The 12,642-nt window shown below is 46.4% G+C and overlaps 1 protein-coding gene across 27 annotated transcripts in view; it reads right to left on the bottom strand.

The window, feature by feature from the left end:
* Positions 1–12,642, bottom strand: part of TENM4 (teneurin transmembrane protein 4) — a 3,204,727-nt gene that overhangs the window by 229,686 nt on the left and 2,962,399 nt on the right. For 23 of the 27 annotated variants that reach the window (XM_078340117.1, XM_078340116.1, XM_078340121.1 and 20 more), the window contains 2 exons: positions 7,488–7,586; positions 6,041–6,276 (listed from right to left, as the gene is read on the bottom strand). In XM_078340117.1, coding sequence (XP_078196243.1) covers positions 6,041–6,276; positions 7,488–7,586 — 335 coding nt within the window. The remainder of the gene's footprint in view (positions 1–6,040; positions 6,277–7,487; positions 7,587–12,642) is intronic. The other 4 variants (XM_054241404.2, XM_054241409.2, XM_078340126.1 and 1 more) reach the window with 1 other exon arrangement.

Below are 12,642 nucleotides of genomic sequence, written 5' to 3'. Positions count from 1 at the left end.
CTGCGCCTGTAAAATGGGCCAACCATTCCAGCCACTTCCATTATAAGAAGCATAAGGAAAGTAAAAACCAAGGATCAGAGAGGTTAAGCAAAACTGCCCAAATTTACACAGTCAGCAAGTGACACAGCCAGGATCTGATGTGAGATCTTTTGAATCTACATTGCCTGTTCAAGCCCAGGGCCTATATAGACGAGTTGGCTGAAAGCCTGGTCTTTGAAATCCCAATTCTTCGTTGCATCCCAGCTATGTCATATACTGGCTGTGTGACCCAGGCAAGTTGCAAACTTCTCTGAGCTTTAGTTTCCTTGTCTAGAAAATACAGAAAATAATACTCATCCCTCAGAATTGTGAGGGTCCAGGGAAGTGACCCGACGCATAACGGGCCTGGCCCAGTGCTAGGCACATGACAAAAATTTAAAAAGCCAAATACTACGATGGGAAAATTATAGCATACAGATTAAAACTGTGAGCTCAAATGTGGTACATATACACCATGGAATATTATGCAGCCATAAAAAATGATGAGTTCGTGTCCTTTGTAGGGACATGGATGAACCTGGAGAACATCATTCTCAGCAAACTGACATAAGAACACAAAATCAAACACCGCATGTTCTCTCTCATAGGCGGGTGTTGAACAATGAGAACACATGGACACAGGGAGGGGAGCACTACACACTGGGGTCTGTTGGGGGGAATAGGGAAGGGACAGCGGGGGGTGGGGAGTTGGGGAGAGATAGCATGGGGAGAAATGCCAGATATAGGTGAAGGGGAGGAAGGCAGCAAATCCCACTGCCACGTGTGTACCTATGCAACAATCTTGCATGCTTTTCACACGAACCCCAAAACCTAAAATGCAATAAAAAAATAAATTTAAAAAAAAAAGTGTGAGCTCAAAGGAGAAAAAAAATTCAAAAGCATTAGCTCAAGAGCTTGAGTGCCTGTGTTTGGGTGGATCATAGCCCTAACATTGACCATGCAACAGTGGGCAAGATACTTAAGCTCATGGGAGCTCAGCATCTTCATCTGTCAATTGCGAATAATGACTCATGATTGTTAGGGGATTTCAGCAGGAAACACAGCAACATGCTCAGAACAGAAAGAGGCACTGTGGACAGCATACAATCAAAGCTAACTGCTTCGTAAGAATGATAAACAGTAGCCAATGTGATTTTTAATACTCTATACCACACTTCTTTGGTAAACATGTTTCAAAAACAATTAAATGCTATAAAATAAAGCATTTAATTGTTTATTTTAACAACTGGCAGTAAAAGCTTCAGGGTTTGATCTAAAATTAGCATTGTCCCTTTCCACATCATCTCATGTAACCTGCACAACAGCCCCCATTGTGTTCTGCCAACACATTTCTCCAGAAAAGGCACAGCCTGCAGTATTCAAATGGAGACTAACAAGGACCTGAAAACTGTATTGGGAAGAATTGGCGAATAAAGCACCGTAAACTCATCCTCAGTGCCTGTCTTTCTGAATTGGTGCCTTTGGAGACAAAAATACACATTTTCTCTCTGAAGAGATCCTACAGCTGTGTGAGAGTCCTCCCTGGATTCCCAGCTCAGGCCACAGCAGCCAAGTAGCACTCCCAAGAGAGGAGGAGATGGCCCATAGGCAAGGCTCCAGCCTCTGCAGTCTCTGTCGGTGGTACGTGCTAACTCCAGTGTCTCTATTTTCTCATGAAAATACCTGTAAATGTATCTGTAATTAAAAGATCACTGGTAGCAGAACTTTCTCAAGATACTTTCCCACTAAGAAATGGAACATCAGCTGGGCGTGGTGGCTCACCCCTGTAATCCCAGCCTGTGAGAGGGCTGAGGCAGGAAGAACATTTGAGGCCAGGAGTCTAAGACAGCTTGGGCAACATATTAGAACCCAACTCTACACACAAAAAAATTTTTTAAATTAGCCAGGTGCAGTGGTACACAACTCTAGTCCTGGCTGATTGGAGGCTGAGGTGGAAGGATCACTTGAGACTAGTAGTTCAAGGCTGCAGAGAGCTATGACTGTGCCAGAGCACTCCAGCTTGGGTGACAGAGCAAGACCCCCATCTCCAAACAAACAAACCAACAAAGAAACTGAACATCAAATGAATCTGTCAGGATTACCAACTAAATATGACAGCCCTAGGCAGATAACAGCAATAGAAAAATTCTTTTCCACCCTCTGTTTCTGCCTCCCACTCTGCTGGTGAGGTGATGCAATTCTTATCTGGAACCTGATAGGATGTACAAAATAATTACAAATGAAAAGGTTATTCATAATTTTTAAATGAGTTAATTAGTAAACCCAGTCAGACTCACTCATTACAGTAATTAATAATTGATTATACTTGAAATTAAACACAATTTTTCATCAAAAATCTAATTAAATATCTGTGCTTTTGCCTGTTGATTAGATCGGTTGGTCTGCTGGAAAGGAGTCTTTGTTAGGGATATTTGTGCTTGGCTGACAATTAATTTGATTTTTAATAATTGATGGTTCCTTACAAGTTAGTCATCACAGCCTGTAATTATGGCCAAGCAACAAGATGCTCATGCCTTGTCTTCGGCAGCTGGAGGAGGCTAAGCAATAAGGCTGCTACCCTACTCCCTAGCTTGTGAAGCAAGATGGGGATGGTTCACACACCTGCAACGTGTTCACCTGGGTTAGCGTACACCAAGCTCATAAGCTTCCATCTGAGGTATGGCTTGTGCCTGTTTTCTAGATGAGCAAATCAGAACTCAGGAAGACAAATGACTTTCCCAAGGGTGAGCAGCTGCTGTGTGATAGAGCAGGGCCTGGAATCCAGGACTGTCATGCTGGGTCTAAGCTCTTCCCCAACACCTTGCTGGCTCTCCAGGAAACAAAGGGAACGTCCCAGGCTTGGCCTCTCTGGCTTGTCCTTGTACAGGAGCCCTAGCGTCCAGTCCCAGTATCTCTACACAGATAGAATATTATCTGTGTAGAAATATCTGTGTTATTCTTGGCAAGGACACACTATCAGTGAACTGATCATCTCTGGCTTGAGACACAAATTCTTGAAAATTGATCCACCTCCTCCTCTCCACATACATTGTCAGTGTTGTAGTTAAAGCCATCAGCTTTTCCTGAATGCAATAGTTTCCCAACAGGTATACTTCTACTCTCTCCTTCCTCTACCCTTGCCTTTCTAAAATAAAAACCTGTGTCCTACCACTGCTTAAATCTGCTCAGTGGCTCCCCTTGCCCACCCAATAAGGTCCTCAACTTGTCCTCCAAGTTGATCTCCACAATCTGACAAAACACTTCTGAATTAGTACCAACGATGTACCCCACACTCCTCAAATGCTTCAAACAAAGAAAATGTCTTTGCCACCACATCATCCTCTTTCAAGTTTTTGCAAGTTCTCTTGCTTTGAAATACCCTTTCTGTATGTCTACTTCTGGCTAATGCCTACTTTAAAATTCAGCTCAAACATCACCTTTCCCAGGAAGCCTTCCCTACTCCTTGTGGCTGGGGTTGGGTATTCCTGCTGCCCCTGAGTTCTGTGTAAATCAATCACTGTTTCAGATTTGCCTGCTAACATAGCTATCTTTTATTTTAAGTTATGAACACCTCAAGGGTGGAGACCATATCTTTAACCCTAGCACTTAGCATAGAGACTGGCTTAAAGCAGCCATTCCATATGATTTGCTGAATGAAAACTAAAATTCACAAAACCAGATTTGAAGACTGTCAATGTTGGAAGAAAAATTAAAGATTACCCAGTAAAAACCCTCAGGCAGTGCTTGAATCTTATTCTAAGTGGCCCCTGAGCTTTATCTGTAGCCTTCCTCTGACGGGGAGCTCACTACTTCCCACAGTTGCCCCTATCTTTAGATAGCTGAAGACTGATCATGAATTCTTATTAACTGGGAGAGAAAGAAGCCCATGAGATGGGAAACGGGAGAGAATTTGATTACTCAGGTAAACATTTACTCTTTCTCACTAAATTAGGCTACATGATATAAACCTTAAGACTTTAACACAAAACAAATTGATGTCTATATGCAGCAAACTACTTGCATTACGACTTAGACTGCCCGTCCAGAAGTCTACTCACTTACGAAAAATAATAACGCTAGTCAAAAGCAAAAGCTGTGCCAGTGGTTAGTGGTGACATACTATTGGTGGTATCAGAAGAAACCTTCATGCCAAGTAAAGGTATTGGAACCATACAACGCTTACCTGCAACCCACTGTATATCAATGGTGCACCTCAAAGAGCCTGGGTAGGCCCTGACCTCTCCCAGTTTGGCTGTTTCATTTCTACAATGACTCATAGCAGGGATGGCAAATACTTGACATGTTATCAATAATCTCCATTTCTGTGACCCTAACAGACATCACTAATCAATCACAGATAGTCTCTTACATTGAGCCTAAATATCGCCCTAGTATCTTTCTCAACACAGCATTCTAGGCAGCAGCAACCAAACAATCAGACAGAAGAGGAGATGACATATGCATGCCACCCTGGCCTTGGAGCCATGAAATTCTCTAAGCCAATACTCACAAGGGGAAAAGCGACCTGACATGCCAGAGGAGGCTTATTATAGCTTGAGATGTTGAAGGAGATCTCCCTGTTTGCAGGACTGTCATCTTCCTGATTCCTATTTTTTTTTTTTTTTTTGAGACAAAGTCTCATTCTGTCACCCAGGCTGGAGTGCAGTGGCATGATCTTGGCTCAGTGCAACCTTTGCCTCCCAGATCCAAGGGATTCTCAGTCTCCCGTGATTACTTATTTTTACAAAATTCAAGAATCTTGAGTGGAACTGACCTTATAGCTTATGCCACTCAAACCCCCATCCATGCTTGAACCCCTTCTCTATCTCTCAAACATATGGTGGCCCATGTTGTATTAATCATTCTTAGCGACAGCTTTTACTACTCAAGACAGCCCCTGTTCAGCCACAATGACTTTGCTTGTTACCAAGTTCTTTTTCACAGTGGACAGCATTCCATCCTTTTTTGGCCTCTGCCAATTAGTTCTATTTCTATTTCCTGGGCTTGTGCTGAAAAAGTCCCCTTTGCTTGCAGAATTATCTTAGAATTCCTTAGCATGGGTTCAAGGTGTTCTCAAGCTGGCCCAACCTACCTTAAGCCTTTGAATTGTAGAATTAGAAGGTTGAAAAGGACCTCTAGGCTTAAGCCAACCTCTCTTCCAATGCCTTTACTAAAAGGCTGATTTATACAGAGGCAGCAGACCCTACAACACCCACGGATCTCTTTGGATTAACATCTTTCCTGGGAAAAGACCAAAGCAAAGGGTCAGAGGTAGGAAGCCAGACTGTGTCAGAAATTCATCAGAAGACTGCCTGGTGGGAGCCATCTGCTGCAGCAAGGCAGAGGTCAGGAGGAGCTCCTTATGTCTGTGCTCACACCCAGGGTCAGGTGAGCACTGCTCCATGTCTGTGCTCCCTCAGTCAGTGTTCTCAGCTCTCTGTGCTGGCTGGGACCTTCTGCTTCTGTCAGAATTTCCCTAAGTTCTTGACCGTGGTTTAACTCTGGACCTTGAATCCCATAATACCCTGCAACTGCCTTGCCAGACATCCACCTTCAGACATGCTTTTCTGCCTGTTTGCCTCCAACTCCAGGATGTTCCACCTCCTCCCTGCTTTTCACTGCAGCCATGCGGTCCCAAAAGGATAGGCTGCCTGTTCAGCCTCTCCAAATTGTCATTTAGTTGTACTGACTCAATCCATGACACCCATGCCATAGATTCCCCATCTCCCCATAGTCTTACTGAGTGCTTATGCTTAGTACCAGGCACCCAACACACAAAAGGACAGATGCCTAGCTTCCTTCCTGGTATAAGAGCAGAGGGACAGAGAGGAAGGAGCGAAGGGCCCTGAAGAGCTGACCCTGGCAGTGTCATGGGTGCAGACCGTCCAGAGCTCCAGGGCTGCTTGGCTCACACGCTTTGCCTGCCACCCTAGTAAGGAGCCTTCAGGGCCCACATGTGTCTTGGTTGCTGCCCTCTGGGCCAAAGGGGAGCCAAGGGAAGCTGGGGTGAAGAGGTGCTTACCCACAAAGTATGCCAGCAGGATGACCAGCGTGGCTGAGATGACGATAGCGCTCAGGGCTGCGCACTTCCAGTTACAGTACTTGGAGGGTTTCTTGAGGTTAAAGGCCGGCCGGGCGAAGGTGCTGCGGGGCAGGGGTCGGGGCGGAGGGGAGTACACTGTGCTGGACGTCAGTGGGTACCCTGGTGATGCGGTGCAGAAGAGCGGGGAGGTGCCTCCAGGCTTGAAGAGGAAGTGCCTGTGAATGGAGAGCAAGAAGGCATCAGGGGCTGCCCACAGACTGGGCACCCAGAAAAACCTGGAGGCCACAGGTGCCAGTAGAAGCATGCAGAAGAGCCTGGATAGAGAGAGTCACCACAGAGACCTGGGAAAGGACAGGAACAAGGAGAGCCACAGACCAGACCACAAAACAGGGCACACAGAGACACGTTTCCATGGAACACGATGGGACAGCCCTACCCATGTGAAAACCCACCCAAGGCAAGGCAGAAGGTGTTACCAATTTGACAGAAGGCTGGCACTGAGATCCTTTTCCTGGGAATGGACGGAGCTGGGATGCTGTTTCTTGGAGAATAAACTTCCTGTTCTCTAAAATTATTATAGTAACTTAGAAAGTATCTAAAATCCTGTTCTGTCCCCTGGAGATAATGAGACCTAAAATTGTTCTTCTCCCTCTAATGCTTCTGCTGCCAGTATATCTCAACCGAGGATTGGAATACCCTTCTTTTTAAAGGGGATTTTATTGGTGTTGAAGCCAAGAAACCACCACTAGGTTCTGCCATGGCCAGGAGTCCCCTAGTGGCTGTCACACAGCCAATGGCAGCAAATGCCTTCAAAGCACTCTGCCCGGAAGCCAGACTGCTGCCTCCTAAGCCCAAGGTGAAAGCTGTGCGGGGGGACAGACAGGCAACTGCACCCTACAGCCTAGTCATGAGGGCAGCAGGGTATGGTCAAAGCACATGGTTGTGGCCAAACCAGGTGTTAGGAGCTCCTCCACAGCCTGGCTTTAACCATGGCTATGGGAGTACTTGCACACAGCCTGGGAAACGGGGTGCGTTGGTTGCACTGCATCCCCCAGAAGTCTTAGGCAAACCCACCCCTGTTGGGGTACTAGGTACCTCAGGCCACAGAATACATACTCAGGGTCAGAGTACATACAATACAGGGCCTGTGCTACATTAAAAATGCTATGTGAGATGGTTTTTGGGATGGCAAAGGCAGCCGATGAGATGCTAAGAGCTGCATATTAACAAGACTGCTGTTAATATGCTGGGGGATAGGGTTTATTCCAAAGATAAACTGTTGCAAGTTGAACATGGACTCGGGAATGAGCATGCCACATGAATTACCTCCCCCAGGAGATCCCAGGGAAAGGCCTCAGGGTCTGCATGCAAGTGCAGGAGCCACAAGGAGAGCACACACAGAGAGGAGAATGGGGATGTCACCTACCCGTCACCGTAAGCCCCATCATGGCGGGAGGCGCCGAGAATGTCCATCTCAATGAGGTTGTCCTGCAATGTCCCTAGGAATGGCTGCTTGCCTAGGTTTCTATGCACATGGAGACATGAATGAAGCAATGAGTCATGCATCGATGAAGGCGGGGAGTAGAGAAACACACGAAGTGGCTGTTTGGTGCAGCTGTGTTTGTGAGACCAGCAGGACACGGTTTCCAGGCAATGGGTCAGTGTGCAAGCCACATGTGCAAGGGGTCCACCTGGCACAGAGCATCCAGAAGGAACGTTGTCTATACAAACCCAGAGTCTGGCAGTTGTGTGCATCAAATCATAGTTCTCACTGAAGAGGACTGACATGTGTCTAGGACTGAGATAGGTAGGCTACATCCAGCCTCTCAAACCTTCAAAATGGCCATGCAAGGAAGGCAATCAATCCTCATTCTGCAAGTGAGGAAACTGAGACGTGGAGAGGTAATGGGGCTTGCCAAGATCACCAGCTACCAAAGTTCAAAGCACGAATTAGAACGCGGGTTCCAAAGTCTGTGCTTTCTCCCTACTTAATACTGCCTACATCTACTTAAACAGTGGCTAGAGATACTCATTTGGGTAGCCCAAAGAAAAAAGAAAGTCAGCATTATTGGTCATTGTCTTCTATAGCCATGGTTCTCCAACTTTCTAGAGAGCTGAGCATTGCCGAGGCCCAACCCTAGAGATCCAGTCAGCAGGTCGGGTAGGGCCTCAGAATCTCTACTTCTCCCAAGCCCCCAGATTGATGCTGAGCAGAGGAGCATGACCCTTTAGCTGTGCAGGGACCCGGGTGATGACTGGCTAGTAAGGATGGAGCTCCACAGAAGACACAAGAGGATGCTCTTTGTTCCCCAAGTGCACTGAGGGCAGCACAGCATTTTGTAACTTTACCTATTTCTAACCCAGAATGAAGACAGACATACTTGCCCTTTTTGGTCTCAGCCAGGTCTGCTGGGTGGTATGATTCACACTCGAGTAGGCTGGAGCCTGTCACCTGATCTTTTCAGGACTGCTGTCACCTCACTGTCAGACTCTGTGGTGAAGCATTTCTAACAATCCAGTGGCAGCCTCAGCCTGTTGCACGCACCCAAGAAGGGACTAACTTCGGAAAGCTAACTTTGGACTAAGGAACTTCCTGCCGTCTTTCACCAGGTCTTAGAGCCAGTATTCCCAAATTCAAGACCCTTTGATGCTACTCTCTTGCTGTGCGACTTTTGGTATAACTCTTAACCTTTCTTTATCTTGCCTACTTCATGTAAAAAGGGATTACAACACTAAGCTACAAGGTTGTTATATGATCAGCTGAGATAATGGTGGAAGAAGTATTAAGAGCTACACAAACATTGTAGGACTACTAATGCTAAATATAATAGCTGCTACCTACCCTATATCTACACATATGTATTATTCCAGCAGCTCTGCAACTAGGTAATTTAAACCTTATTCCTCACGATAACCCTATAAAGCCATTACTATCATCTCTATTTTGTACACTGGCAAAGCAAAGCTTAGAGAAGCAACCTTTCTAAGGTCATATCATAAACAAGTAGAGAGCTGAGCTGGAGCCTGAGGTTATCCGACCCATAACTCAGGCCCTCTCTGCTTTATAACCGTGTCTCACTCTGCACAGCTTGTGGCTACTGCCCCTGGTCAGCCTCAGGGACCAAAGTGAGGAGGGGCTGTAAGTACTATCTGGAAATCTCCTCCCATGAACATCCCTGGGGACAGTGAAAGCATACGGCAACACTATTTGCAGGTGGAGTGCTGAGTACAGCAGTGGTGGTGGGGACCGCCTCTTTGGGGGAGTCATGAAGCACTGTCTGGGCCAGCAGCTTGGGTGGCAGGCTGTTCTGCTGGTGTGCAAGCCCCTAAGGTCTTCCCCAGTGCCTGGGAGGAGTTCAGGAGTGTGGAAGTCCCTCACAGGGGCTCTATCTCTGTCTCCAGACAGATAGTCCTGCTGATGGGAGGCCTGGTGGCCCAATGGGAGGACACACAGGCCCCGAAGCCAGACAAATCTAGGTTCACGTCCCACAACCATCATTCACTGGCCCTGGGCAGGCAACCCAATCTCTCTAAGTAGCCACAGAACGGAATAAGTGTTCATTTTACAAAACCTAGAGTGTAATTTGGATCATATCACTTCTCTGCTCTCAACCCTCCAATGGCTTCCTAAGCCTTGTAGAATAAACCAGAGTCCTTACTAGGGCCCACAAGCTCCTATAAGAACTGGCCCTTAGTACTTCTTCTCAAGCCTCATTTTCTGTGCTACAAGTACACTGGTCTCCTTGATGTTTCTTAAACAAGCTGAACCTTGGTTTTCATCTGCCTCCCTCAACTGTCTCTATGAATCAGAACCCTCCCGCAAATCTTCATGGAATATAACCTCCCTCCTCCCCTCCTCAACAATTATCTTCTTACCCTAAATATAATAGCTCCCAGCCCACTCTTCCCAATCACTCCCTGGCCCCTTGTATGATTTTTCATCACAGGACTACAACACACACACATACACACACACACACCCCTAATATATATATACAGATATATACACATATATGTATATATATACATATATGTATATATATCTGATTATTGAGCTTTTTCCTAATGCATTTTAAGTTCCGCAAGGCAGAAGTCTTCTCTGTCTTGTTCACTGCTATGTGCCCAGACTCTAGAGGAATATCTGGTACATGGTAGTAGGCACTCAATAAATATGTTCTGAATACTGCCGTATTCGGCATACACAAAGGGAAGTGTGCCTGGCATATAGCAGGTATACAGTCAGTGCTTAATTGAAGATAGCAGCAGACGGTATTTTATGACTGTTTCCTCCAACCCTGCATTTCAGGAGGGAATTATCCACTTTCTCTACAACACAAGCAGGCCCAAGGAAGAGGTCCTGTCGCCCTCGAGGCTGGGAAGCTGAGGCTGGCTGCCTGGCATGCTCCCTGGAAGTCTGGCTTGAGTCAGAAGTCTGGGATCCCGTTTTAAGAAATAGAGTCAAATCTTTACCTTAAAATCATCAGAAATAAACAAAGAAATACATCTAGAGAAAAAAGACATAAAGGATAAAGATCAAATGTTAACAGCCGAGATTTCCAAGTGACTGGAGAAACAGCCATTCTTATTTTAATTTTTAGAATTTAAAAAGAAGCAGTTATTTTTAAAAAGAGAGACTGGACAATTATCTTCTAAAAGTAAAGTCCTGTTAGGACAGAGGAAGAGGTGATGTAATGCAGTAAAGATTTCTAGAGTAAAAGGGTGACCTGGACTCCTGAAAGAGCTTCCACACTCATGCTAATGTCCACATTAATTATTTAGATCACTCGGGAATTTGGGGAGACAGGAGCACTTGCTGAAAATGCCGGCTCTTGGCCAGGTGCAGTGGCTCACACTCGTAATCCTGGCACACTGGAAGGCTGAGGCAAGTGGATGGCTTGATCACACGAGTTTGAGATCAGCCTGGGCCACGTGGCCAAATCCTGTCTCTAGAAAAAATCGCAAAAACTAGCCAGGCGTGGTGGCATGTACCTGTAATACCAGCTACTGGGAAGGCTGAGGTGGGAGGATCACCTGAGCTCAGGGAGGTTGAGGCTGCCATGAACTGTGATTGTGCCTCTGTACTCAATCAAGTGTGATTGTGCCAATGAGACTGCCTTAAAAAAAAAAAGAAAGAAAGAAAAAAAGGGAAGGAAAGAGAAGCTATTCAGAATGCTACTCCTGCCTTTAAACAGTCTTGTTCTATAACTTCAAAACTTATATCTGGGTCAAATTACTTGGTGTCATTTGTCTGATGAGGAAGCTGAGGCCCAGAGAGACATGTGCCCTGCTCCCATACCCATAGCAAGTCAGTGGCAGAGCTGAAACTAAAACCCAGCTGTCCTGACTCCCAGTTAAAGGACAATCCCCCACATTTTACATCCACCCACTCCCCAAGACTCTAGGTGTCCAGTTCTTCTGAGAAACAAATGCCTACCTCTCTTGATGGGGACCCTAAGCTGCTGAGCCCACCTTGGGTCACAGTTCTGCATGGTCTCCTGTTTACTGCTGCTGAGAGGTCAAGTATGGGCACCTGATTCACTTGACCCTCACATTGGTGGGTGCTATTACCTCATTTTACAGATATGGAAACTAAGGCTGAAAAAGGTTAAATGCCCAGCATACAGCAAAAAGAAGGTGAAGATGGGATTTAAAACCAGATCTCTTTGACCTCACAGCCCGGAGCTGCCTCTCAGGAAGGAGTTCCTGAGAACTGGGAGAGGAACCTTTAGCTAAGGGGTGTGCTGTTCTTAAAGAGGTGACAAACTGGTCCCCTCTAAGCCTGTGGGGAGGCCTTGGACTAGCCCCTGAGCTGCCTAGAGGATGGGCCTCCAGTCCCACGTGTCTGACTCAAACCAGGCTGAGTTTACCTCCCAAGGGCAGAACAAAGGGCTTTTGGGAAGGAAGTAGCCAGGAAGCTGCAGAGGCCAGTAGTTCCTCAGGACTGCCCTGTTCAACAGTTCACCTTCTCACAGTGAGCCCGCTGTCCTGGGCTGTTTCCACCTGCAAAGCCCTGGGACAGCCACAATTGCATCTGATTCTCATAACCACCTACTGGGGCAGGACAGGCAGGGATCACACCCCATATTCTGTAGCTGAGACCTCAAGATGTGCAGGGACCTAGTGACTCAGCCAGGACCACACAGAGTTAGTGATGGGGCTGGCATCTGAACAAATGAATGGAAAAAAAATAATAAACCAGCTACCTGGTCTTTCAAGCCATAGTCATCCTTCTTTTTTTTTTTTGAGACGGAGTTTCGCTCTTGTTACCCAGGCTGGAGTTCAATGGCACAATCTCGGCTCACCGCAACCTCCGCCCCCTGGGTTCAGGCAATTCTCCTGCCTCAGCCTCCTGAGTAGCTGGGATTATAGGCACACGCCACCATGCCCAGCTAATTTTTTGTATTTTTGGTAGAGACAAGGTTTCACCATGTTGACCAGGATGGTCTCGATCTCTTGACCTCGTGATCCATCCGCCTCAGCCTCCCAAAGTGCTGGGATTACAGGCTTGAGCCACCGCGCCTGGCCTGGTCATCCTTCTAAAAGGCCACCCTCTGATTTAAAAGATGTTGCTAGCTATTCAC

This window comes from Callithrix jacchus, chromosome 10, assembly GCF_049354715.1.
Source record: "Callithrix jacchus isolate 240 chromosome 10, calJac240_pri, whole genome shotgun sequence".
In the NCBI taxonomy this organism is placed as follows: Eukaryota; Metazoa; Chordata; class Mammalia; order Primates; family Cebidae; genus Callithrix; species Callithrix jacchus.
This window is presented reverse-complemented; position numbering and strand designations above follow the sequence as displayed.